Raw genomic sequence first — 27,714 nt, 5'->3', positions numbered from 1 at the left:
GAAAGAGGAAGCTCAGCTTGCAGTGTGCGTGTAGTACCTGACATGTGCATGAGGCTCTGAGAATTCTCTACTGGCTTGGCCCTTAGAGAGAAAGTCAATCAGCTTAACAGATAAAATCAAAATGGGGCAGTCCGTCTTTTTCCCCGCACAGTCACAAGACACAAAAGCCCATTTTCTTTTATCTGTTAAAGACTGTGATTTTGTTTGCTTTAGAAAACTGTTTTGAATCAAATATCATGACATTGGCTTTAAGGATTGTTTATGGTTGCCATTTAGCAACATGCTCACAAAAAACCTACATATGATCAAAATGATCTTATCTTTACATTTTCAGTATACACTGAAGAATACTGTAAATACTCAGTCCTTACATTCTGGAGCTGTTTTGTATAGAATGTGCAATAAAAAGGAATTCTGTAATCTTTTGAATAATCTATATTCTAGTAAATCATAGTCAATTCCTGGCAAAGGCACACTGAAATGCAGAGATTTATGGACATTTTTTATATGAATTATTGGTGTAAACTAATGGTGAAGATTTAAATAATAGTATACAAAATCAGTATGCAAGCTTATGGTGGTGAACTACTTGAAAGTTTACCATGGTGAGCCATTTGAGCTGAGCATTAGCACTGTCTAAACTCATGACATTAGGAACTGCTTGTCTCAAACCTGTTCAATCATAACTTCTAACTAAAACAAAATCTATAGGAATTGCATATGTACTAAGACATGTGTATAGCATTTTCTATAAAACTGAGGAATACTGAGATACAACCTTACTTAGAAATGTGATCTTTGTTCTAAGCACAGACAATACAAAATAGAACTAGCTACAGTAACAAACTCTAATGATGCATGATGCTTTAAATTTGGATTAACAGATTGTTTTAGACATAATTGTAAAACAGTACTGACTGGAAACTGCATCACACATTTGAACTTCTGTTTTTGTCAATAATTATTTCAGTCATGCAAAATATTAAGTGTTGAAATCAGTTTGTAGGAAATGTGGATCCGCCAAATAGTATTAATTATATTTCAACGTATGACAGTGCACCTGAAGTCACACGGTTGTGAATCACTAGTTTTGTTTGTTGTCAATAAGCCACAAGTTCTTTACAAAGTATACAGACACCTGTAAGACAACTGTTTTGAAGTAAGAAATGTCAATGGTATAGCACTATGATCACATGGGTGTAAAATATGTATGCCATTATTGCATCCAGAGTTCAGAAGGAACAGAATCTTGAAGAAAGTGCACAACTGTTAGAACACTGCAAACATACTGTAATAATGTAATTCTGCATGTAAACAGATGTAGTCATTAATTTTAAAATGCAAGGTTTTAATAGTACTTTATTAGTGCATCAGAATCCAACAGAATATGCCAAATAAAAACATTACTGTGTTTAATTCTTTTTTTAAATTATATTTATTTTTGTAGAGAAAGTTTACTGTTTACAAATTACTCAACTACAATTGGATTTTCTTGCTATCTCTCTTTTCTTTGTCTAAAAACTACAAAGCTACATTGATTGCTATGAAGTACACATTTACAGTTTTTACATAAAGAACATAAACAACTTTCAAGAATATTTGCGAATCCTTAAGGCAAAGCTAGGAAGTCCTTTAATGAAATCAATAGTAAGGTTGTCCATATTGCTGTCATCTGTAGCTCCATTTCACTTATCTCTGATTAAAAATGCAATGGTGACCCTCTTCCTAACGTCCCTTTTAAACATGCCAGTGGTAGTCACAGTACACTTTACAGTATCTTGTTATTTCCAAGCAAAAACTGAAGTGAGAATTAAAATAGTAAAGTTTAATGAACTTCATTTAATAAAACAACAGGACCAAAAACCCTTGATGACATATGTAATGATTATTTCATAGGACAATTTTTTCCTAATTTTAAAAACTTAATTTTACTGGTATTAAAATGGCATTTTTTTATTTAAAAAGAGAATTACAAGAGTAACGTTATTCAAAAAAACAGAAGAAAATATTCTGATTACAATTTTGCAGAGGGTCTCAGATAGATGGGTATCATTTGGTTGAATTCTATGAGATTGTGGTCCTCAGAGGTCTCCTAGATAATTATCTGGCACTCAATGTAATTAGACTTTATGATTTCACCTTTTGCCATAAAATTGCCTTCCTCTTTCCAGCTTACATGTCTCTTGAGTATATGCTTGTCTGTGAACAAATAAAAAGAAAGACGAATCTACCTGCAAAACACATTGTCTTTTTTGGGGCACTGTGTGGGTGCTTCTTTTCCATTTACACAATAAGTGTCTAGTTGTCTGTCAGCAGTGTCTCCCAGTTCTCAGAAGCTTGGCCAAGGCTTCAGACTTTCAAAAGAATTGTAACGTCATTAATCCACTAGGACCTTGTCACGCCCTGCACTCTCCCTCGCAAATGCCATTATATTCCCAAACCCACTGTTTCACGATCCCATTCCTAATTGAACCCATCACATTCTCACATGCACCAGATTCCACATATTCTCACTCCTGAACCAATTATCCAACCACGTCTCTCTCCCTTCACTATTTAAAGTTCCCACGCACAAAACCTTGCTCACTATTGAAAAGCCTCCTTTAGTGTTTTCCAGTCTGTGTTTTTGTCTTGTTGAATTTCCTGGTTTTTAGACTTAACTTTTCCCTTTTGATCTTGGCTCTTTCTGGTTTAGTGATCTCTAGCTTCTCCCATCAACCTTGCTTCTGGATTATGGTTTTGGATTGTTTGCCTCTGCATCCTGCAGGACTCACGGCTATGCTCAGGATCCCCGGAGAACTACCTGCCAGTTCCCTGATAGACCTGATCAATTCCACCTGCATGGTGGACTTTCCTAGAGACAATTTACGTTCTCAGGATCCCAAAGACAGTAGTACAGCTTCACTTTTCTTTGCGTGTGGCCCCTGTTTCAATTTTAATGATTTAATTCAAATTGATTGTCCATTCATTTTTTTTCAAGTGCTTTATCCAGTACAGGGGAAGCTAGAGCCTATCCTGGCAAGCAACAGTCACAAGGTGGAACACAGCCAGGAAGGGAAGCCAGTTCATTGCAACATGCACAGACACCAGAACACACTCATACCAGGGCAATTGTTTTTACATTGGAGTATCTCTTTAGATGGTGGGAGGAAAAGAGTATCCAGACTAAACCCATGAGAACCAAGAAGAATATACAAAATCCACAAGCACCCCAGGACTTAAAGTGCTGCAACATTGCTAACCACTGTTGCCCCATTGAACTCAAGCATGAATTCAGATCAATTCAAAATTCTACTGGTTAATTAGCTTTCTGGCTTTTAAAATTGTGTAGCCTGTGCCTTTTTTACAGAAATCTGACTCATTTCAGGATTGAAGGAATTTTTAGATGTTCAGATGTCCTAAAACAGAGATTGGCAGCAGTGTGGAACAGTGGTTATGGTTCTCCAGAAAGTTGTGGATTCATATACTAGATGTAAAACTACTCTTGAAAAGGTTACACCCACATTACTTAAGTAACATTCAAAGCTATGTGAATGAGTACAATTGTACATTGCTTTGTTTAAAATATTCAGCCAAATTAATTTGTAAATGGCTTTTGATTTAAATTCACAGTCATGCATGCCAGGTCTCGTGATAGGGGTGAATTAATCAATCTTACTTAAAGAAGCTCTTGATAAGGTTTCTTGTAAAAAGACTGATTCACACATTCATGGTGTGCAACAGGGCACATTACTTTCAACAGTTTATATGCTTCCTCTTGGTCAAAGTGTACACAAAAATAGTCTTCAGTTTAATTGTAATGCAGATGATACTCAGGTTTACATTAAGACCTCTTCCCCCTGTGATCCATCACTTATTTCTTGTTTATATGACATCAAGCTTTGATTGACATTAAATTCCCTGAATCTAAATTGCAACAAAACAGGAATTTTACTGGTGGGCAGCAAACATTAGCTGTAAAAGCTGGAGAGCTTTACAATAATGATGTATGGCTTCCCTATTCATGTGTCAGTCGTATTCAGGAATCTGGGAGTCACATACAAGACTTGAGCCCCGCAGAAAAATACATTTTTTCAACTTAGAAATGTTGCCAGCATTAGACAATTTCTATCCATATCCAAAAGTGAGTACCTGATTCATGCATCAAACATTAAAGCTGCAACTCTTTACACTATAGGTTCCCTAACACTCTTCTTAATACAGTAAGTTGCAACATACAAAACTAGATTTCTAACCCACACCAGATCTTGGAAGCATATCACTACACTAAAGTCTCTACATTGATTGCCTGTAAAGTCACGTATTCGATACAAGATCTTGTTACTGACATTTAAGGCTATATATAATCTGGGTCCCCATACTGTATATCTCTGAACTCATGTAGTAAACTCCGTTCAGTTGAGGATTTTCCTTTGCTCACTGCACCCAGGACTAAATCTCAGACTTTTGGTGACAGTTCTTTCTCTGTCGCTGGTCCTTTACAGAATGCTCTTTCTCAGACTCTAACAGAGACAAATTCTTTGACTCTCTGCAAATCTGAACTCAAAACTCACCTTTGTACTCGGGCCTATGTCTGATTGACCTATGTTCTATCCTGTATGTTTTTGTTAAATTTTTTCTTTTACTTTCTATTGTACTTTGTCTTTTTCTTTTTCACTATGTACGGTGTCCTTTGCTTTGGAAAGAGGTTTTATAAATAATTACAAAGTGATAGAAAACTGAGAAAAAATGTGCACATGAATTGAGAACTGTTTCACAATAGAAGAAACAACATATCATCTTAATGCCACACTACACAACTTTTTCTAGGATTTTCAGTCATAGCCTTCATTTACATAATCTTAAGAAAATCACAGCAAGTTGTAGAGAGTCGCAGCGCGCACCCATTACCGTCAGTTCTGTAGTGTAACACCCACAGATACTCAGTCATAGCGCTATTAACAGCCCCCACGACTTGCTATGACAAAATCAAATGAAGAGGTGTTAGCGGGGCCAGCAGGGGGTACTCACACTGCGGTCCTTGTGGGTCCTAATGCCCTAGTATAGTAATGGGGACACTGTATACTGTAAACAGGCGCCATCCTTCGGATGAGACATAAAACCAAGGTCCTGACTCTCTGTGGTCATTAAAAATCCCAGGGTATTTCTTGAAAAGAGTAGGGGTGTACCCCGGCATCCTGGCCAAATTTCCCATTGGCCCTTACCAATCATGTCCTCCTAATAATCCCCATCTATGAATTGGCTTCATTACTCTGCATTCCTCCTCACTGACAGCTGATGTGTGGTGAGCGTTCTGGCGCACTATGGCTTATTTGTGCATTAACTGTGTCTTATAAATCTAAATCTGTACTGACTGCATTTTAGAATACAGTGTTAATTTGGATCTTTCAGATTTAGTTCTTTACATTTTTAACTTCAGATGTAATTGGTATTAGGTTGATTGGGCGATAATTCTGGCTGTATTTTGTCCCCTTTTATTTGACATCAGTGTACACATTCACTCCCCTAAGAGTCATCTGAAATCCCCTAGTGAGTGGTCTACAAGCTCAGATGATTTCTTTAAGCAGAGCTGGGTAAATACTATTTGGTCCAAACAATTTGTTTTACACTTCATTCCCTGATGTTCTGTCATAGAGTGACATAAGACATAAGAACTGAGTGGCTTGTCTTTTAATCAGTGGCATGTTATTTTCTCCCTTTTAAATACTTCATTATTCATGAAATTCCAGATCATCCTGAATTAATTGTCCTAATCATTTATGACTTCACTTGCTGAATCAGGAGACTTAGTTCTTTTTCATTCCTTTTAGAATAAATAACACATTTTAAGAATTTATCACAGAAGTTAAACAATTCAGCTACAATCAACAACTTCAAGAAGGACCTTGATATTCTTTGTTAAAATCTGGTTTTAAATTCTGGTTTCCTGAATGATTTGTAACAGCGATCCTGACGGCAATACAATTAGCAAATATGCTTTAAATCTTATGAATTACTATTAAATCTACACAAACAATAAAAGCTATTGAAAATCTGCAAAAAAATAACTTTTATAGTTACATTTAAAGAGTCGGGTAACTGACATTTATGGCCTTTCTTTTTTGAAAGCAGTAGTTATGTTTAATGCAACAATTGCCTGGTTTAGATTAATCTACTGTGTACGGCAGTAAAACAAAACTGTTTTGCATTTATAAATAATATAATAAATACAAGAGTTAGAGGCCAAACTGAGGTAAAAGTGCTTTCCAACACATTTTTCAATGTGTTTTCATGGAGTTAAAGTGCTGAAAAAGCAAACAAAATAAAAACACAACATTGGCTACAGCTTACACATGAAACAAGTCCCATTGCAAACGTATAATAAGGCATTTTGCAGCATTCCCTCTTGTAATCTAGTGGCTCATCTGCTATCTGCAGAGCTGCAGAATCCAAACAGTCTGTGAAGTTACTGCATCCTCCATTGCGAGCTCTGACTAGAACCCTTCCACACTGATGGTCCCCTTGAAACATTTTCAAAGAGTCCTGTAGTTTTGCATTCTCTTGGCAGTACTCAACTAGAATGCACACACCATCAACAGGACCTGTCAAAGATGCCCTCAGGCTGCACTGATATAACTGTTCTCTGTATGCCATTTCATCATACAGAGTCTCCCTTGGCACCCTCCAAATGAAGCAGCAATCGGTTTGCATGAATGGAGACTGAAGGCGCCAAAGCTCTTGGCCTGTGTCCAAGTAGTAACCGAGGTATTGACCAGGACGGTTTCTCCACAAGGAGACTGTTCTCCTATCGTCAGCTTCTGTGACATTGGCAGTAAGGCTGTCATGCCTTGAGGTTGCCTGTCAGGAGAGCATAAAAAAGAGAACATAAGGGTAAGAACCTAATTTTAAAATGTTGTACAAAACCATTGGTACTGTAAGTCTTTGCACTGTAGTTTAGAGAAAATTGTTAGTGAAGAATGTATCACAATTTCAGAAACAGTGCTACAATATTTTTTCACTTAAGCAGGGCCTCAGACTGGGCAGGAGGAGATATGCTTACTGATCTCTAAGGGCTTGTTTTTGCACAGAGCTTCCAATACTGCTCTCCGGATGTACAACACTGTATGTGGAAAGATGAACTAGATTTCCATAGTAGCTGTCTATATAACTGAATGAACATTATTTATTTACATTTCACACTGAAGCCTAGATCCATGGCATTAGATGCAACCTTTTGATCTTTAAAATATTTTTTTGTTAATTTATGATGAGTGAAATTTAATGTTACTGTTGAGATATTTTTATAATCTAGAATTTAGTTTGATTACAAGCAGCATGAAAACAAGGCAAAAGTATATTAAATAAGGGCTTTAAAAGGGGAGAAGGGGTGGGCTTGAAACAACTAATATGAGCATATCTGCTTATATCATTTATAAACAAACTGATGAAAACAGGACCAAAGAATCACTGCTGAGCCCACCACTTACGACAGGTTGCTTTGTCATTAATTGAGGACAGTATCTGGCTTTTTCATTTTTATTCAATTTGTATGGTCAGTGTGTGAGATAGAGAGAGGTGGCTGCATGAGATAGTCACCATCTTGGCTGACATTCCAGGCTCAGCAGTGTAGTTTTGAGCCAAAATGAGCTTTGAGAAGCCACCTTTAAAGCGGCTATATAAAATAAAGTTTATTATTATTTAAATGACTTGTTAACTGGGAAAATCTGTACAATAAGGCACAGCTAGTCTGAGTGAGGGAAAGAGGTTGTCAGAATAGGTAGTGCATGGAATCAGTCACTCCTCTGGGCTAAGTAAGAGGATTATAAGACCAATATGGAAGAAAAAAGGTTTCCACCTGCTTTCTGGGCACATCCCTCTTGGCTGCTGGGGAGAAGATATGCTGTTTCCTTGCTAAGCAATGCCTCATTCCTTCAGGTGTCAACACCTCCAGCCCAAGTACAGCAGGCCTTCCCTGTTCCTCATTCCTTATTGACCTGGGCCTGTTGAATGAGCTAATGCAGCTCTCCTGTCCAGAAACTGTGATGCCCCTCACTCATGTTTTGCAGCAGCCATGTCACCCTGCAACTCACAATTAGCAACCCACTGAAGTTAAGCAGGTGTGAGCCTGGTCAGTACCTGGACGAGAGACCTGCGGTCTGTGTGGGTCATAATGCCCCAGTATTGTGATGGGGACACTATACTGTAAAAAGGCACCACTGTTCTTTGGATGAGATGTAAAACTGAGGTCCTGGCTCTCTGTGGTCATTAAAATCCCAGGAAAAAATATTCTCAAAAAGAGTAGGGGTGTTACCCCAGTGTCCTGGTCAAATGTCTCGTCCGTCTTTACCAATCATGGCCTCCTAATAATCCCCATCTATGAATTGGCTTCATCACTCTGTTCTCCTGCCCACTGATAGCTGGTGTGTGGTGGGCGTACTGGCGCACTATAGCTGCTGTTGCATCATCCAGGTGGATGTTGCACATGGGTGGTGTTGGAGGGGAGTCCCTATTACCAGAAAAGAATTTTGAGTAGAGTGTCCAGAAAAGTTCTACATGTATATAAGTGTAAGGAATTCATCATCTTTTTCTTCTTCTTCTTATTATTATTATTGCCACTACAGACTAAGCTGTACCTTTGGCCTGTAAGCATAAAAGAGCTCACTCTCTCTCCTTCCAAGCCTGCAAGGTATAGTACATGCTACCACACACAGTGCATTCACAAGAGTATATTTATTACAGAAATTATATCTGATAACCCTAAAAACAAATAGCAATTATCCAACATTTTGGAATAACCTCTCCTACTGTTTATGTAAGTAAATAAATATTGAAAGTATTTCAAAGATAGGGGTAGAAAAATGTTGAAACAAAGTATATGCCTTCCACATTTTTCAGATACAGTGAGGCATGTTTATTATAAAGCAAGTCACGCAGCTATGATGTTGAAGCCGTCTTTTAAGAAAAGGCTAGATGACATCCTTGCAAACAGTCTAGATGGCCCAAAGGTTTATCTCATTTGTTAAATAATCATTCCTTCAGGGTTTACATATTGTAATCCAAGGGTGGAGCTGAAACTCAGACCACAGACACTGCACAATAAAGGAAATCTGATTTCACTTTCTATTTCATTATACATGCTTCAAGCTCCAGACTCCTCATTAACTGTTTTCTTAGATAATTCAGTGTTATTTAAATGCTTCTCCCCTGCTGGATGACTAACATCAGCATTCCTCCCCTAGCGACATAGTTTAGAAATACATACTTTCTAGTAAAAGCAGGTTCTCTTTTTGTTTAGTATTCCCCACCTACACAGTGAGTCTATGAATGTCTATTCTTATTGGCAAATGACAAAGAATATGAAATGACAATGAAGGTCCTATTTCTACTACTGGGTCCTTCCTAATATGTCTCCACAACAGATGTGACTGGATGTTTTTATGGATATTTTATCAATATGGATAAACAAGGCCTGAGCTTCCACTCTCCAGGCCTGGGGTCTGTCCTGTTTCAATAAATAATATATCTGTTGCATTTCTATAAGGAGTGTACTTTTGTTTGTGTTTTATATATACAGAATTTAGGAATTTATTTAGGAAAGTATTTTTGTAAGCTCTTTGAGATATGTTGTACAGTATTGTTAGTATACTTTCTGTAGTGACCATCCTAGACTAGCAGTTAATGTGAGGTAATGTACCTCACATTTTACCTCAAATTAACCCCTTCCACCTATTCCTTTTACTAGAAGTGCTTTTATTTATGCAATAGCTAAAACAGCTTTTAAAAGAAGATCACATGCTTTGTGGCTTTTCAACTGTTCCTCCTCATCATTTTTTACTGCTCTGTGACAGGAATTCTGCACCAGTAATCAAGCTGACAAAATTAATAAAAACAACTTGTGACTCTAGTCATGAGGACACAGGGTGACACTAATTTGGTATTTTGGTTTCCTGAAGAACAATACTCAATCATTCAGAACCTCTCTTACGTAACCTTTTGTCCAACCTTTCTATACTTGAGAGGGCTGTTGACCTCAGGTTACAGATGTGGCCTCTTTCTAATATCCAATATTGACCAATTGTTTTTTTTTTCTTTTCCATACAGGCAAGTATGTCTGACAGAACTGCTTGGATTCAGTTCTGTACAGCTGAAATACCAAGTTAACTGACGTACCTTCTTCATGGGTGACAATAGAAGTTGGAACTTCACTATTTATGGTGAGGGCAGTGGCTGTTTGAAAGAAAAATAATATTTTCAATAGTCAGTATAGAAAACAATATAAATTGAGTTTGACATTTTTTTTTTAAAAAAGACAAAGTGCGACAGCTTCAAAACAAAACAAAAAATGTGTCTACCTCACACCCAGTAACTTCCACAGAAGATTACTTTTGATATGAAGTGGAAAATCAGATAGGAAGCAGATAGGAAGTGACGTATTATATCAAATATATTAACCATAACAGGTAAGGATATCATTTCATTATATTAAGAAAACATTTTCATAAAAATCAGTGAACAACTTAACAGACACATAAATCACTACCTGTAGCATCAATTACATATCATACAAAGTGAAGGCTGCAGGGGACCATTACCCTCTGAGTGAAAGAAAGTAAGAAAGGAATTAAAGCACACTTAAATTCACTGATTTTATTTGCATTTATTTAAAGATGCAGTACGTCTTTCAAGGGAAACAAAGTGATGTATAATTGATGTACAGTATACTGATTCGAGACAGGCATCACTCATCACTCGTCATTCAAAAGACTAATCAAAAGATTAGTTGATGGCAGCATTACCACCTTGTTGTGTAAATTTGACAGATCTCAGAAGCAAAGCAAGGCCTGGTCCGTATTGGCATGGGGCACCAGGTACTGTAGCTGCTGTAAGTTGCACTATTGGCTTAGTGGGTAATACTCTTCCACCTGCACCAGAATTTCCAAAACACTGCCACAGTACAGAGACAAGAGACACTGTGCTGTGGGAGCACCCGTCCTTTAGATGACACATTTAATGGAGATCCTCACTACTCATTTCACCTTTATATTGTTAGGGATGGAGGGGTATTGTAAAATTTAGAAACAATGGGTAGAAACAATGGGTTTAAACAATGTTTAATTTAACTTAGTTGCAGTTGAACGTGCAGACAGAAAAACACAGAGTATGAAAGGGAATTTTAATTTTAAGATAGATAATACTTTATTAATCCCGTAGGGAAATTGATGTGTTACAGCAGTCCAGCCCAAGACAAGCAAAACAGACATCAGAATAGTTATAAAACAAAAGACAAACAAGATAAATAAAAATAAATACATAGGTGTGTGCAAAATGTGCTGATCATAGTCACTGTAAAAACACTGTTTACTCTAGTTAGTTAAAGTCTTCAATAGTCCAGAAACATAGATTAAAAAGAGGGAAAGGAAAGAAGAGAGACAGAGAGAAGAAACACTGTCACCCGTCTCCTGCTCTACGTTTGTGCCAGGTTGAGACCAGACTCTGACTAATTATTTGGATCCCTGTTTTAGACATATTGGTATCCGTTATTTTAGGAAATTGTGATTTCCTTTACTGTGGAATCCTAGAATAGAAAGATAGATTCACATTCGCTTTTGGACATCCATGTAATAGAAAGGGAGATTCAGAGCTGCATTGTGTTCTTTTATCTGTCTTTTAGGCCTGTGAAAGTGTTGTATAAGATTTCAAGTTACAGGGTAGCACTCAGAAATGTCTGGGTTTGTAGAAAGTAGGCTTCTGAGATGCCTTGTGTTGTAAACAATGTAACTGGAATACATGTTTTTGTTTAATGTTGTATGTTACTGTATGTAAAATGTTGTGTTTCATTATGATATTTGTTAATAAATGTTTTTTCACATTTGCTTCTGCTTTATTACTCCTTTGCCAGAACTGTGCCAGACAATAATGAACCTATGTACATGACCAGAATTCAGGTGTTGCAAATTACACCAACCACTGAGGTTTATTTTAATTATTTTATATTTATTTTGTTTGTCACATTCTGTTTACCTTCATAAGGACACATGGAGATTTTTTGTCAGTTTTGAATTTAGATGTGTCTGAACCTTATATCAGCATGTTTAATAAAAGAGCAATGTTCAGACTATTTCAAGCCTGGAATACTTGTTGAATCACAATTTTTCGCGGCACAATAACATTGTGAAAGATCTACTGTCTAACAGTTGTGAATGATTTGAACACAAATGGTTTCAAATGCTAAAGCATTCTTGATCTTTTTGAAACCATATTGCTACATTTCACAATACAATTTGTAATATGTTTGTTAATTTGTGTTAAGACTGCACATATTGTCCTAATACGTTACACGTTACAACCCTATTGCACCCTCGTCAACAAAGCAATATGACTGACATACTTAACTTACGATCTTAATCATACATACATAAGGCATCAAAGTCTTCCTCCTTTCTCTTACTTCTTTTGAGTCCCTTTACATCTGTGAAAATAGATTTGAAAAAAAAAATGAATTTAAAGGAAATCCACAGTCCCATGTTTTTAAATTCCCTAAGGTTATGGGCCACAGAGGGGATGTCTTCAAAAGAGGCAGTTGAAAGTAATATAGAAAATGCAAAGTCAAAGCACATATTAAGCCACTTAATAAACAAGAAATGCGGTTAAACAATTACACAATACTTAAAAATAATGAAAAAGTCCTACTTATTGTCATACTCAGAATATATATTTTTTCATGGCTACAGCATACAATGTTTCTAAGGCTTCTGTGGCCATCATAGACTTCCCCTGGTGAATACAATATGTTGCTTCACAGCATACAGGGAACCTTCAACTTTCTCTTCAAGAAATACAAAAGTTTAAAAGCTACAGTGTTTACTGAAGCAAAGCAGAGCTACAGAGGTGTTAATGAAACAAGATGCTCTATATTTCGCCTCATCTGAGTTTGTCTTAACTTTTAGGTACTAGATTTAGCAAACTAGAACTGAGCATCCCATAGAGATTACATGACAGCATTAGCTAACAAAGCCCTGTTACAGACTAGAAAAACTGACAAATGTAATTAGGACTTTATGGGTGCAGCACTGTTTAGCAATTCATTATTCAGTGTTGCCACAACCCCTGGTGAAAATGGTAACTCGGGCCCATTATCACTGGAACCAACACAGCTCAGACCATAGGCTTGATCTGTTATTTTTAAGAGATCTTACATATAAACAGAAATTACCTTTAAACCTGTGATTTACCAAGATAGCCACAGTCACCACTATTGCAGCCACAACCATTATGGCCCAAACTATAGTTGAAGACTTTCTCCCTGCTGGGGATTGTTCTTCAGTTTTCTTCATATCATCTATGAGGCAAAGAAAGGCAAAACATGGAATGTTATGTGAAATGTTATGATTATTCTAATTTTATCAAATTACCAATTATGATAAATATTTATTTAAATGTATTATTTATTTAAATATGAAATATTTATGATATGTGTAAAGTAAAGCTTGCTAATGAATCTTTTGTTTTTGGAAACCTGTTAACAGATCTTTTTGTATGTTATAGAATATGTACTTTTTCCACCTTTCATTATAGAAAGTAGAAACCATTCAATAACAGTATCATAGTGTACATTGTTGTACCGTATGTTCACAAAATTAAGATGAGTAAATAAAATGAAAATACAAGAGCATAGGATTTTAACAAGAGAAGGCTGTGTACAAAGTGTACAAAAATATTTTTGATTTACAGTACAAGTAATAAACAGGACAACAGATGTAATTAATTGAAGCTAAAACTCATTTCTCATTCAGAGACAGAAACAGCCATGAGATCAGTGTTCTTCAGTGTGTCCTAAAGTTTTCTGCATTCCTCAACTGCACTTTAGGACTCTACTCAGCAGACTGGATAGCTTCATTTAGAATTTGTGGAACTTTAGCTGTGACTAAGCAGTAAATGTTCCACGACATTAATACAAGCTGGAAATAACCTAATTTCACAAAAAGAACATTCCAGACAGGCAGCACTTCTCTAAAAGTGATTGCATAGAAGAGAAATGCAAGCACCTGAAAATCATTAAATCTGTTAATTGTACACAACTAATACAAAAGGGAGTTTCAATCAGTGTTGCTCTGCAAGAGTCAAGTAGAACAGGTTCGTCTACACTCAAGGGTCTCCACACGTACAGTATGCAGAAAATCAAGTGGGAGAGGCTCCCTGGGGGCTCAGCCTGCAGACGTGCTCATTCCAGCATGCCGTGGCAGAGGTTAACTGTGCCAGAGGCAATACCGCCACAAGCTGAGGTGCCAAAGTCACCCATCAGAGTAGGGCTGGGACTAGCTGACCAGAGCTCTCCTGACTCACAGCTAAGCAAATGCCCTGCAATGTACTCAACATCTCCAGCACCGTGGTGACATCCCTGAGGGACAAACCTCTCCTCTAATTGATGTTTAACCTCTGCATGTTGCTGCAAAACTTGTAACGGGTCCAAAAGTTGACGGGTGGGTGGAGTTGGAACTTTCTCATTGCAGAGGGCATTGTTGTGAGCCAAAACATAAAGATATGACTGGAAATTCCAAATTAGGTGGGTATATAGTAAAAAAAAAACTGATGATGTTTTTCCATTTAAGGAAAAATGCAAGGGGAAGCCCCACAATCTATCAACAACCAAAGAGAAAACCTTTACTCAGCACCTGCCACAAGGAGTAAAAAGCAGTAATCACTACCAACCCCAATCAGGGACATATTAATGCACGGGCTTACCGGGGCTCAAGCCTGAGGCTCCCCGACTGGGTGCGGGGGCGGGAGGGGGGAGGACCACTGGGGCACTTGGGGTATAATTAGGAAACGACAGTAGATTGCTGCAATTTATTCATGTATCGCTAAGTACCGGTACTGTTAAATCCCGCCAGTTGTGGTGCAACATCGAGTAAGCTACTCGCACACGAGCTTGCCAAAGTTAATCAGTTTAGCATGGATAACAAATGTCATTTGTTTTTTAAAAAAAGCATGCTTGGACTGTTCCAGTTCTGGACAGTTATCATATTCAACGCCAGGCCCTGCCGTATTCGCTTTGCGATGTAGACCAAACATCGCATGGCAACTCAAAATACATCAAAGGGAGGGCTAAGTTGAATATTAGACTAAATTAGGCCTGTTTAGATTATGTTATTATTTCCGTGCCAACCGTGGCATCTCTGTTCGACCTCTGTAAAGTTTTCTAACTTAATTGTGCTTGCTATAATTTCGTTGGGATGGTGTGTTAGCATCAGAATGCCTTTGTTCATTAGTCTGTAGCTAGCTGTTTTTCCATAGACGGTTCACAGTTTCTTATGCATTGTTTTACATGTTGCATTTTGCTTTCGTAGGCTATGTGCTGTGTGTTTTACAGTATAGTGCATATGGGTACTGTCACGCCCTCTGTAGCCAGAGGGCGCTCCTTCTCTGTCCTGTCCCTAGTTGTTTGTTAATTCACCCAGAATGCCTGGTGGTGCCAGTTCGTCCTTGATTGGATTCGATTTATGAAGTGTACCAAGTTGCGTGCCGATTCCTCATGTCCCTAATGTAAGAGGAACAGGCCTCAGTATTCGACAGCAACATACGAAAACTCTTTCTCCACACTCAAAACTGTTTTTTTCACTGTTCTTAAAAGTTCAGTTCAGGTCACATGCATTGCTTTCAGCTTTACTGAGGGTAACTAAGATGTTTGTTTTTTTCTCACTGAACATGTACCTCTACTGTTATTTGTATTAATCACTGGTCAAATGATTACGTTGTCTTGACTAGGTTTATCAGCTAGGCTAACAGCCATGGTCCTGATTGTCACTCCCGCCACGGAGGAGTAAAAGACCTATTTGCATTTTAGATGATTTTATGCGATTTGCATTATTTAACTGCATTTTTTTATAATGGTGCTTGTGATTTTGGGTGGGCAGTTTTGAGTCTGTTGTTCTGGGAATAACGTAGGAATGCATTTTGTGTTTGTTGAGAAGACCGTCTGTGGCGGTGTAAAAAGCGTTTTTGAAGTGTCCGAAATTCATATGTCAGCCAGTATGCAGGAAGCCTATAATACTGTGCTATTAAGAAATGATTCTAACTTGTCTTAAGTTCTGTTTTGTACAATGTTTTGAACAAGATTTGAACTTTAAATGTAATGACATGTAGGGCACAGTTATGTTTGTTGGTTGGTAGTGATGTTTGGAGTGTTTGAGGGGGGAGGGTTCCCTGAAAATATTTAGCCCTAGAGCCTGTGATAGTCTAAATCTGGCCCTGACCGCAATATCATCCACAATGTGAATTCACACTTTCAACGCACACAAATAGCAAACATAAGAGAGAAATGCACTAAGGTCTATCGATTAATTTTGCAAAGGATAAGTAGGTAAATCTAAAAAATGTTCACCTTTTTATCTGAATAACATACTCTCATCTCAAGGATGAAAAGTTAAAAATAATCTAAATCTATACCTAATTCTAATATGCTTGTATTGTTGTTGTATCACCTGCAACAGAGAGAGTCTCATCTCCCCTTGTATTAGTTGTTGATATGTATCACAAATTTGGTGAAATGGTTTTCTTACCACATATACTGTACTTTCACACACAAATGTAATCTGGATTTCCATACTAGTTGAAACAAATAAACAGCTTCAGGAAAATGGATAATTCATCCACAATTTTGAGCTTATTGCTGTGTTTCTCAAAGGAAACAAAACATATCCTTTAGAAAATTATCTATTCTATTCACAGATTCTGAATCACTGATGCTTCTGCAGAGGATATCTGTGCTCACAAGTTCAGGTGACTAAATATCACTATTAGGGTGGAGGGGGTCTTGACTGGCTAATTTTTGGGTAACTTTGCATAATCTCTGATAGACCTACTTGCAGCAAACAGTAGGTAGAATGATCAAGGCACAAGCTTGGGTCTGCAGGGCATGATGTCTTTCCTCATCTCCTGGCCTTTTTCATATTAGAAAAGGCCAGGAGATGAGGAAAGACATCATGCCCTGCAGACCCAAGCTTGTGCCTTGATCATTCTACCTACTGTTTGCTGCAAGTAGGTCTATCAGAGATTATGCAAAGTTACCCAAAAAGTACCAGGGTTGGGTTGGTGTTGCAGAATAGACTAGGAGATCCCTGTATCTAACAGTGACACTGCGCTCCTGCGTAAATATAAATTGTCTGCTGTCTGTGTTCTGAAACTTCACTATGAGAAAAACCATCTCTGCTTACTTGCCTTAAATGATAATAGTTTGCAGATACAAAGTTTTAACACATGACTGTATTTCTGCGACAGCAAGTTCCGATGGATAACTGGCAAATTAAACAGAGGCCAACATAATAACAGGTTCCAGATTTTTCTATTTTTTTTTAAACAAATGTACTCCACGTTAAGGCACATGATGGATTTATGGTGTAGTGTATAGAACAAGGATATCAGAAGAATTCTAAAACATCATTCCCATTTCTAAATTTAGTTTTACGGAAATGTTAAATGATTTCACATGAATTTTCTATGCTAATTCCATCCTTGTTTGCAGACAGGAGAGATACAGTATGTGACTTCTCTTTTTGATGTCATGAGGTTTTCCAGAAGAACATTTAAAACAATACTGTCCTTTCATCTAATAACACTATACAGTATGCATGCAGCTCATAGTATTGATTGTTTTTAAAACAGCTTTCCTTCTTCTTGTTTTGTTAAGGTTTTCCCTTTCCTCACATGCCTAATTTAATCAAGAATATTAATCTTGACTTTCCTCTGATAAATTAAATTTGTATGGGGCAATTGGTAATGTACAGATATACTGTTGTACCTGCATCACTCCACACAACTATTCCTATTTCATGTCAGATCCCAGCCCAGCCTACAAAATATTTAAGAAATGACATTGCTAGAAAAGTATTAGGGTCTAACCTTCTACTTTCTATCATGCTATGTTATATAATTTAAGTGGGAATTTCATAACCAAATAAAGCTATTATTTAATTTGTTATTAACTAATACTAAATAAACTAAACTTTTAATTAACAGTTGTTTAATTTTGTGTGTAAGGGTACTTTTGAAATATTCAGTTGTCTCAAAGTGTCCCTTGGAATAGGTGTCTAAATAGGTCTGTGCAACACACACAAAGCATCTACTATGAATTGAGCATTGTAATAAACACTAAAGGAGCTCTTGCCAGATGTTTGTTTTTGAAGAATATGGGAACAATAGATGGAAGGGATTGCTATCATACCTGGAATAGTAAGATTCGTTGCGTAGTTAATCATACTCTCGTTCCAGAAAGTGCAGGTGTATGTGTTATTTATGGTATTGTTTACAATGACACAGCTCTTTATGTGGTACCGTTGATCAGGGAGCAAGAATATGCTTTCATTGGCGTTTGAGGTGAGGTTCAGACCACTTGCATCTGACCAGATCACCTTGGCCAAGGGGTAGCCTTCTGACTCGCAGGTCAGTTCCACCTTCTCATCATCTGGGGTTCGACGTATGTCTGTTTTTATAGGTGTATAGGCAGCTGAAAGACAAAAGGATGCATGTTCTAACTACATTAAAGTAAGAAATATTATAAGTGAGGGGAGCTTTTAAGAGATTTGAGTTTAACTTGGTGCTTGTAAGTAAAATATGTAAGAACAATCTGTTCACAGATATTCATTTATTCATCCTGGGCCTCTTACAGACCTTGTAAGATTTGACAAGATAAAACTACATGGAATAAAAACACCTATAGGACATTTAGGCATTTATCACAGGTAAAGAGAGGTTTATTCAAGGCTTTGAAAACAAATGTTATAGAGTAGTATTATCTGGCATCAAAATATTGGTTGAAAAATTTAACAGAGTCAGTAGCCAGAGCTGCTTAGTGTGAAAATACACACACCTCTGCAGGTGTAAAGCTTTCAACCAAGGCCAGTTTTGGTTATTCTTATGCGGTCCATTCCAGCCACTTTCTAAAGTATAATTGTAAAAAGGACACCTGTACCCTATTAAGTAACCTATAATTCATTATCTTTTCAGATTTCACTATGCATTTTGAGATTGCTTACAGTAAATAACATAAATAATTAACATCAATTACTGTTTTAAAGAGGCACTGTTCTCAGCTATGCAATTAGCACATATTTTTATTCATTAAGAAGGTATGTGTTTCTGTTTAGGGTTTTATTATGGTAGTAGAGGTTCTGGAATCATTTTCATCTCCTTAACTTAATTATTTTCCTTGTTCTGAAATACATATCACATGTACAGTATGTGTACAGTGTCCTGTAACCTTTTTATTATTGGGACTTTTTAACATAAAAGAAACAGCAGAAACTAACCAGACATCAGTTATCTGTCATGTTTTTTGGATGTTTCTGTGAAATATTTTTCACAAGAATTGGGCCAGACCTACAGTATATAGGAGTATGAATGTGATTTTCTAATGTGTGATGTGCATCTTTGATTCATGACAGAGGGCTGGTGTTCCTGATAATTTACAAATAATTTACAGATCAAATCACAAGTCATTTGAATGCAAGCCAATGTGTTTGCACAGAGAAGGATAATCACTGTCTCTCACTTCTCTCCTCGTGTATAAAGTTAGATTGTCTAAGGTCTGAAGCACTGGAAGCATTTGGCACATCTAGGATTTATTACTATTAGCAATTGACATATAATAAAAAATGCAAATATATGTAACTCACCTCTCACATTGAGGGTGGCCTCTTTATAGTCAGCTCCTCCCTGTTCAACAATGCACCTGTACTTCCCAGAGTCAGAGATGCTGAGATTGGACATCTGTAGGACAGCCTGGCCCTGCTTCAGCCTGTCCTTCTGCAGGTTCACTCTGCCTTTATACCTGGGGTGCTGGGTGCTCAGGTCCTCCTTTCCGCTCTCCAGCTTGTACACTTCCAGGAGAGGCTCAGGCAGGATGCGGTGCCAGTAGACTCTGAGGCTGGACAGGGTCTCGCCACCCCCTGTAGGGAATCGACACTCCATAGTGACGTTCCCCCTAAACTCAGCCAGAAAGGAAGACTCAGTCATATCCACAGTGAAAAGAGCTGGAAAAACAGAAAAAAAATCATATTTTTGGTACATACACCATTAAATGTTACTTTACAAAATGTACTTGAACAACTTTTCCAATGGCAAAATACAGTATTATATTAATAAGTAATCCATCCATTAAATTTCTAACTGCTTCTTCCAAAGTTGGGCTGCAGGCTAATTAATAATCTAAAATAATGTAAATCAATCAAACTTATTTAATTTAATTTCATTGATTAAAATATTAGTAGTATAAGTGAATTCTTTACAAAGGTGTACAACAGCACAACCCAGGACTCAAACCCATAATCTTTTAATTATAAAGCAATAACTAGTACTCTACAATACCCTATTGTTCTACACTAACTATAAACACAGTATATGTGTTCCATAAGGCACAAGATGGTTGAAGACACTAATGTACAGACTACAGTTCCAGACTGAATTGATTTAAATAACTTACTTAATTTACTCATGAGAGTCAAGTCTCAGAATCTAGGTCTTGACACTTTTACACATTGATGATATAAGCATGGCTGGTAAAGACCTGTTGGATTGGCTCTCCATAACCAGGGGATTGACCACCCTGATATATACTTTGGGATGTTCCTAAAAAAGTTTTAAACTCTTCAAATGTTCTTCAATTGAAAAATGTAGGCACTCTCATTTGCCATCTTGCATTTGTAGTCCAGGTTTAACAATGGATTAAAAAAAAGGTCAAATTAAATATCATTCCACTTAATAATGATCCGACATACGGTCTAATTTAGACCTTTAATGAGCATTGCTGTTCATTTTCAACATCTATTATGGGCACCAGATCTTACTTTACTGTCAGATTCCATTAGAGCTGAATTAAGCTGCCATTACTTCATTATACAGTAGTTCATTTTGCCTACACACAACAAAATGGAGACAAATATCTAGAATGTCCGGTATACCTGACTATAGAAATTATAAACACTATAGCAGGAGTTCCTACAGCAGGAAACACAGTATGTGATGTTGCAAAGTTGCAATGATAAATAGATAAGTAGCAGTGAATCTGTGGACCTGCTCACCAAAAAAATAAAACAGGCCAAGCCTGTAGCTCTTAGCTGTAGATCTTATTTCTTTTGATAATAACAACTTTTAACATTTTCCACAAGTCTTATAAAAAGTAAAACAACATAACTCATACCTGGAAACATAGGCCACATCGCAACTTGAAATATAATAAGGACTGAGTTATCCATTTCTCCTGAAAACAAATAAGATGAAACTTTACAAAGCATACAATTAATCTGTCAAATTTGTATGAGTCAGAAAATAAATTACATCATTTGCACATCTATTAATCACAAATCTTGCACCCCATCATTTTGAATGGTTTGCATTTTCATAAATATTTCTATAGCTTATTAAGCAGCTTGTGACCAAAAAAAGAAAGCTTTGTTATTCTACATAATTATCATTACTTGTTTCAAAATTGCAAAGTAACCATTTAAGGTTGTACAAATGTGTCCAGCCAAGATAACATCCAGTGTTTTGTTGAATATAACGTTCTTAACCTGCTGTGGAGTGCATGTAGCACAAAATGGAGAAAAAAAATATGGTATTTGATCTCACAGATGAAAGTAATTGAGTCAGAAACACTACTGGAAATCCTATAGATTTCTGTAGATTCCAAATGAATGTTCTGTTGGATTCCAAAGGAATTCCTATTTTTGATAATAAACAAAATTTTAGTAGGAAATGCTACTGAAATCCTATTCCAAAACTTTATGGGATACCAGTAGGATGTTTTCCATGGGATTTCAAACTATTTTTCGATTAGATTCTCTGCAGAGAATAAAATTAATAGAATTTTGTTAGGTTCTCTGTAGGTAATCAGAAATAAGAGCCATTCATAATTAATATATTGTATAATATAGACAAAAATACACACATGTTTCAACCATTGACTTTAACATTTCTTTTAACCATTGACTTTAACATTTGTGAACATTTTAACATGTTCACAAATGGAGCTTGAGGAGAAAATACAAGATATTTCCGGATTGAATAACCCAACAGAAGATGAAACAACAGCACATTCTTGTATAATTTATTAATGTATGAATACAATTCAAAATCAATTTATATTAATAAAGTGTTTGGTTTATCTTGGTATTTTAGTTTTTGTTTTTTGTTACGAAAATCCACAGGGTTCTGATGTCCATTCACCTTTCATATCCCAAGGGGATAATCTAAATAGAAATAAAAAATGTTCTATAAAATAGCATTGCTTTACAAAATAGTTGAAAATACAGAAAACATTATCCAGTAAAAAAAAATACAGTTTTTAATTCACAATTATTTTAATGGAATTTGGAAAAGGCCTACTGCTAAAGTTTATTTAATCCAATTTGAAACGAAGCTCTTAAAGGCAACCTGCTAGAAACTAAAAGAACACAGTTAGAATTATTTAAATGTTTTATGATTTCTTCTGAAAAAAATGAAAAATTAATAGGTGTTTTTGAGCAGAGTAAGGTGTTAGAAAGTTATCCAGACATTTCCTGAAAGAAGCCAAGGTGTCAGATTCAACAGCATGGGTTATAAAACAACATGGTAGGCCAATACATTGTGTTACATTTCCAAAGCTATAATGGCCTTATTACAGGTGAATAAAGCTGAAGGCCACAATTGACAAACTATAGAGGACCAGTTCAATACATTCCAATTTTCTTGGTGAGAATACTACCTGTTAACTCAAAAGGCACAAAAGTGTTTAAGGAAGATCGTATCATAAATTATAATGCCTTCACAAATCAAAAATGTAGAATTAAGTCACCACTTACTCAACCCAAAAAGAACCAAGCAGGGACCTTTATAACGGGATACATGACATAGTGTCTTGAACACCTACAGTACGAGAATTTATGACATCCGAGAAAATGCATGTGTGTTTCTGTTAGTTCATAAAATCAGTTTTCATCTGTAGTGCCTTTTCATGTGGAACACCATCACAATTAAAAATGTGGTCTTACATCCTGTTTGTTATTTAAAGTTTAGTAGGAATAGTAAAAGTGTATTAGAAGAGGAAGAGAAAGTATACTGTAAATACAGTACCTACATAACCATAATTACATACATTACCTATATAACTGACTTTCTCAAAATTCAGCAGACTAATATACTTTAATTTCACATATAGTAATTAATGAAAATAGCATTTCCTAACAGCAATGCATTCCTCTCTTCCCCACAACACATATTACACTGTATAACAGTCACATTCCTATTTACGAGAGACATACAACAATATGACAAACTTGTATCCATCTCTTTTCAACAAAAATATTTTAAATACTATCAAAACTATCACAAATGAACACCTTCACACAATTTTCTGTTTTTGCAATTATGAGTAATCATTGATGATACAACCCACAGTAAACAATCATCATATACAGTGTAGTCTGTAAGTATTTGGACAGTGTCACAAATTGTGGTGTTTTGGCTCTCTACTCCAGCATGTTGGATTTGAAAAGAAACAATGACTATGAGGTTAAAGTGCAGAATGTCAGCTTTAATTCGAGGGTATTTATGTTTATATTGGGTGAACCATATACGAAACACAGCCCTTTATATACACAGTCTTATTTTAGGGGACTAAGTCCATTTTAGGGGACTAAGAGTAATTGGACAATCGGCTGCTCATTGGCTATGTGTTGTTGCATCGTTAGTTCATGCACAAGAGAGCTAACAAAAGGTCTAGAGATGATTCTAGATGCGGCATTTGCATCTGGAGTCTGTTGCTGTTGTCTCTCAACATGAGGACCAAAGAAGTGTTAAAGCCATTAAAGCGGGCCGTCATGAGGCTGAAAAAGAAGCAAGAACGCAATGGTGAGCTTAGCCATAGCAAACAACCTGGTAGACTACGGAAGACCGAAGAATACTTTCAATCGTGAAGTAAAACACCTTTATAACTGTTGAACAGATTTGGAACACTCTCCAGGATGTAGGCATAGATGTGTGAAAGACTACCATGAAGAGAAGAATACACCAGCATCATCTCAGAGGGTTCACCACAAGATGCAAACCACTGGTAAGAAAGGCCACAGAAAGGACAGGTTATAGTTTGCAAAAAAGTACATAAAAAAGCATCTAGAGATCTGGGACAAAGCCTTATGGACAGATGAGACGAAGATTAACCTGTACCAGAGTGATGGAAAGAGAAAAGTATGGATAATAAATGTGTCCAATTACTTTTGGTCCCATGAATTGGGGGGACTATGTAATTCCTATATGGTTCACCCAATATACTGTAGATGTAAATACCCTCTAATTAAAGCTGACATTCTGCACTTTAACCTCATAGTGATTGTTTCATTTCAAATCCAATGTGCTGGAGTACCGAGCCAAAACATAACAAATTGTGTCACTTAAATTTCGAAATACTTATGGACTGCACTATACATACAGTATGCATTTCCAAACCTTAGAAACAATTAACACATACAGTAATAATCGTAAAAACTGGAAGACAGTTTGATTCACAGGATTATATACACATAGGTATGATCAGCTGGACAAACAAAGGTTTAAAGTAATCTAAAATTGTGATGATAAATAAACTGTAGTGATTGAAGTAGAAAACTATACAATGATCTAAGCACACAAGCCTTGTCAATATTTCCCGCAAAACACGCTTTCCATTCAGTAACTCGGACAGTAGTATATCTAGGAACAAGTAATAGGTTTATTCCATGCTGAAAAAAAGAAGAAAGAGAACACAACGAAACACAACGTTGAAGAAGTATGAAGAAGGCTCCACGGCTGTAACGTTGTGTTCTCTTTCTTCTTTTTTTCAGCATGGAATAAACCTATTACTTGTTCCTTTGCAGCCTACGCATGCTGACGCAGCTACCCACCTGAACTACAGTAGTATATATATGTTGAGAAGAAGAGCAGAAATTGGCACTAACACCGCGAACTATGTCAAAAGTTAATTCGGTAATGTGCTATAAGTAAACGGAAAGGAAGAATCAAAAGCAATATACTTTTCCCTTTGGTACGATGTATCAAATCTGCCCACACAGGATTACTTTGGTTCATCAACCCACGTAAAATGCAACAGTGAAATGTCATTCATATTTGTTATATACAGCTATCGAACGATTGACAGATTTATTTTCACCCATTACTTTGGCACTCACCGTTGTCAGCAAAATAGTGCATGACTTATTCAACGGAATATAACATTATACCAGGACTGTCAAATTGAAACAAATAAGTGGGTAGTACATAGCATTTCATCATAGTGGATTCTTGTAAACGCCTTCAATGGCTTGCCCCGCGCCTTATACAATATATAATGCGAATAACACCTACAGTACATTTATCTTGTAAAACTACACCCACGCATGGGTAGCTTACCTTCTGAAGTCCCGTATTCGCTATATAATATACTTATTTTCCGTGCAAAGTACGAAAATTTGCACTCAGACAACCTTTGGCATTTTAGCTGTGAAATTAAAACTGCTTCTTTTAAGTGTAGGTGGGATCTTAATGGCAAGAGAAGTAGCGGTAAAATCATACAGGATTATTAATCCGATCAGTTTGGTAACAGGTTGTTTGCGTTGAATACTACAATCACTACACTTAAATGTAGTTTATAAAAATGTAGTTTGGTGGAAAACTGCAGCTGGAACCAACAACACTCATTGCAAAGCGCTATTGGTACTGTATATCGGAAACGGTGAAATGTTGACGTTCCTCAACGGACTGTTATTATTCAAAGTAATTGTTACTGTTTCTAATATTGTCAACACACCCGTTAACACTCACTTCTAATTAATTGAGTATTTTAATGTAATCCTCACGTAGCCCATAATAAAGTAAAACAATTAGGTCCGAACTATACACCACAACGGTACTGCGTTTCTGAGAAAGGAGCAATACATTCAGAAGTCTAAAGACCACTGACAAATATCTAAGGTGTAATTCACTACTTATACAGTACTTTACCGTAATTACTAGAAAATATGTTTAATATTTCTCTTTCATCATATTGTCCACGAGAATGAAGACATCGCTGAACAGAGTTAGTAATAAACCTTAGTGTCACGGTTTTTTATCTGGTACCAGAAAGTGTCATAATTAAGCTACAGTAGTAATAACGCTAAACCTAGGCAAGACACAGTGACCATATGCAGCATACATTAACGACATCACCAGCAAATAATGACAGATTAGCTTGTAACAGTACCTTCGTGACGCGAACTTCTCAGTTTGCCTATTCTCCGTCTTCTGCTGAGCCTGAAAAACACCAGACGTATTAAATACAGAGAAAACTTTCGCTTTAGTATTCCAACTTCCTCTTCATGTTGAACCCAAACTGTGTTTACACAGGACGTTCATCAATTTACATACGGTAACTCGATGCTTTGCTCACGAGAAAAAAACAATAATCAAATAACATGGGCAAGACCTTTAAATAAAAATATATTATTATAGGTTAATTAATAAATTATGTATAAAAGACAGGTTAAGCGTACATGTGTCCTATACAAGATCTGCAAGACAAGCATTTAACTCCTACATTTGCCGTCAGAATTGCTTATATTGCCCGATGAGTTTTTGTATGCTTCAAGTGAAACACTGCGAACTTTCACAACTATACTCCAGGGAATCACACTTTAGCTTGTTCCGCAGTATGATTATTTACGAGGAAATATTGCCGCTGCTCTAGTTAGCGTTTTCTTTTACTGTTTGAAAATGTTAGGAGGTAGAGTGAACATGGATGTTTCCCATCTTCCTTCCTTAGATTTTAATGTAGACTAAATAAAGACTACAAATAATGAACATCCACGTCAATTTATGCTTGATAGCGAACAATCATTTATGATATTCACAGTGATTGACTCTACGAAATGAACATTTTTAGGAGTAAACGACTAATACCATTTCTTGAGGATGTTTAGCACGGGGAGTTAAAGCTCAGTGCTAAACGCATTTCGGTGCACGAGATAGGAACTAGCAGTTAAACGTAGCAAGTGGAAAGGGTTGTAATAAAGTACTCTGTAATAAACAGTTTTTAAAGTCTAGCTATAAAGCAAAAATGAAATTAAAAAATGTTTAATGGGGGGCACTGTGGATGAATTGCTTCAGAGTGCAAAAGCGTGTGGTTTTTAATCATGCACAGATAGATGCTACTTTCTTGCTGTGTCCTGCAGTTGCTGTATTAAAGCAAGTGTATATCTGCAAGCATTTGAAGTGTTGATGTTGAATTGATTGTCGTCAGTAGATCATTTAGGTCTACAAAAATGGAAAAAGCAGAGGTTAATTCCCCACTACCTGTTTTTTTTTGCAGTTCACACTCGGGCACATCTCCCCACTCTAACATCAACAGTCTTTTATTTGCATTATAGTTTGGATAATATTAATTTTGAAACCCAATCACAGTTTTTCATGGAGAGCACTGAAAGCACTTCACAACATATTGTGACACTTAATAGGGCTTATTGTTCCAATGACGCAATCCCCTGGAATTTTAGATGGTATAGAAATGAGTCCTATTACGCGAAAAAAGGAAAAAGTAAGATTATGAGCAGAAGAGATTATAAAATGATCAGTGCAGTAATCAAGTTTCAAAATTAAATTGCGTGAAGCTAAAAAACACAGATTCAGCACACAATAATAAAGCACATTAAATGTCCATTGACACATAAAGCTCCGGCATTTTAAATGTCTAGTGTC

General features: G+C 36.5%; 1 protein-coding gene across 7 annotated transcripts; it reads right to left on the bottom strand.

Annotated features, from left to right (window-relative positions):
* Positions 1-1,342: 1,342 nt before the first annotated feature.
* Positions 1,343-26,378, bottom strand: LOC148673128 (programmed cell death 1 ligand 1-like). 7 transcript variants are annotated; one of them, XR_015935941.1, is made up of 9 exons: positions 25,393-25,970; positions 21,173-21,232; positions 19,650-20,006; positions 18,200-18,481; positions 13,193-13,318; positions 12,395-12,448; positions 10,150-10,206; positions 7,835-8,058; positions 1,343-6,837 (listed from the first exon to the last, which is right to left on the bottom strand). XR_015935941.1 is itself a non-coding variant. In XM_088629419.1 (8 exons), the coding sequence occupies exons 1-8, from the start codon at positions 25,550-25,552 to the stop codon at positions 6,821-6,823; spliced, it is 1,113 nt and encodes a 370-aa protein (XP_088485545.1). In that variant the 5' UTR covers positions 25,553-25,958; the 3' UTR covers positions 1,343-6,820. The 7 variants fall into 7 exon arrangements, 4 of the variants coding, with proteins under 4 accessions (XP_088485545.1, XP_088485546.1, XP_088485547.1 ...); XR_015935943.1 differs by having other exon boundaries at positions 12,377-12,448; positions 25,393-25,967; XR_015935942.1 differs by lacking the exon at positions 7,835-8,058 and having other exon boundaries at positions 12,377-12,448; positions 25,393-25,966.
* Positions 26,379-27,714: the final 1,336 nt, after the last annotated feature.

The sequence above is a fragment of the Lepisosteus platostomus genome, chromosome 4 (assembly GCF_059453375.1).
Source record: "Lepisosteus platostomus isolate fLepPlt1 chromosome 4, fLepPlt1.hap1, whole genome shotgun sequence".
Lineage (NCBI taxonomy): Eukaryota > Metazoa > Chordata > Actinopteri > Semionotiformes > Lepisosteidae > Lepisosteus > Lepisosteus platostomus.
The sequence above is the reverse complement of the archived record's forward strand: the minus strand, read 5'-3'. Positions and strand labels throughout refer to the sequence as shown.

Bases quoted from the DNA above. Each gene is read 5' to 3' on its own strand.
- LOC148673128 (XM_088629418.1), bottom strand. From the start codon at position 25,552: ATGATTTTACCGCTACTTCTCTTGCCATTAAGATCCCACCTACACTTA. The intron at 18,482-19,649 runs GTGAGTTACATA...TTTGTCTTTCAG, and splicing joins GGCCACCCTCAATGTGAGAG to CTGCCTATACACCTATAAAA. The intron at 8,486-10,149 runs GTACGTCAGTTA...TTCTGGTAATAG, and splicing joins TATTGTCACCCATGAAGAAG to GGACTCCCCTCCAACACCAC.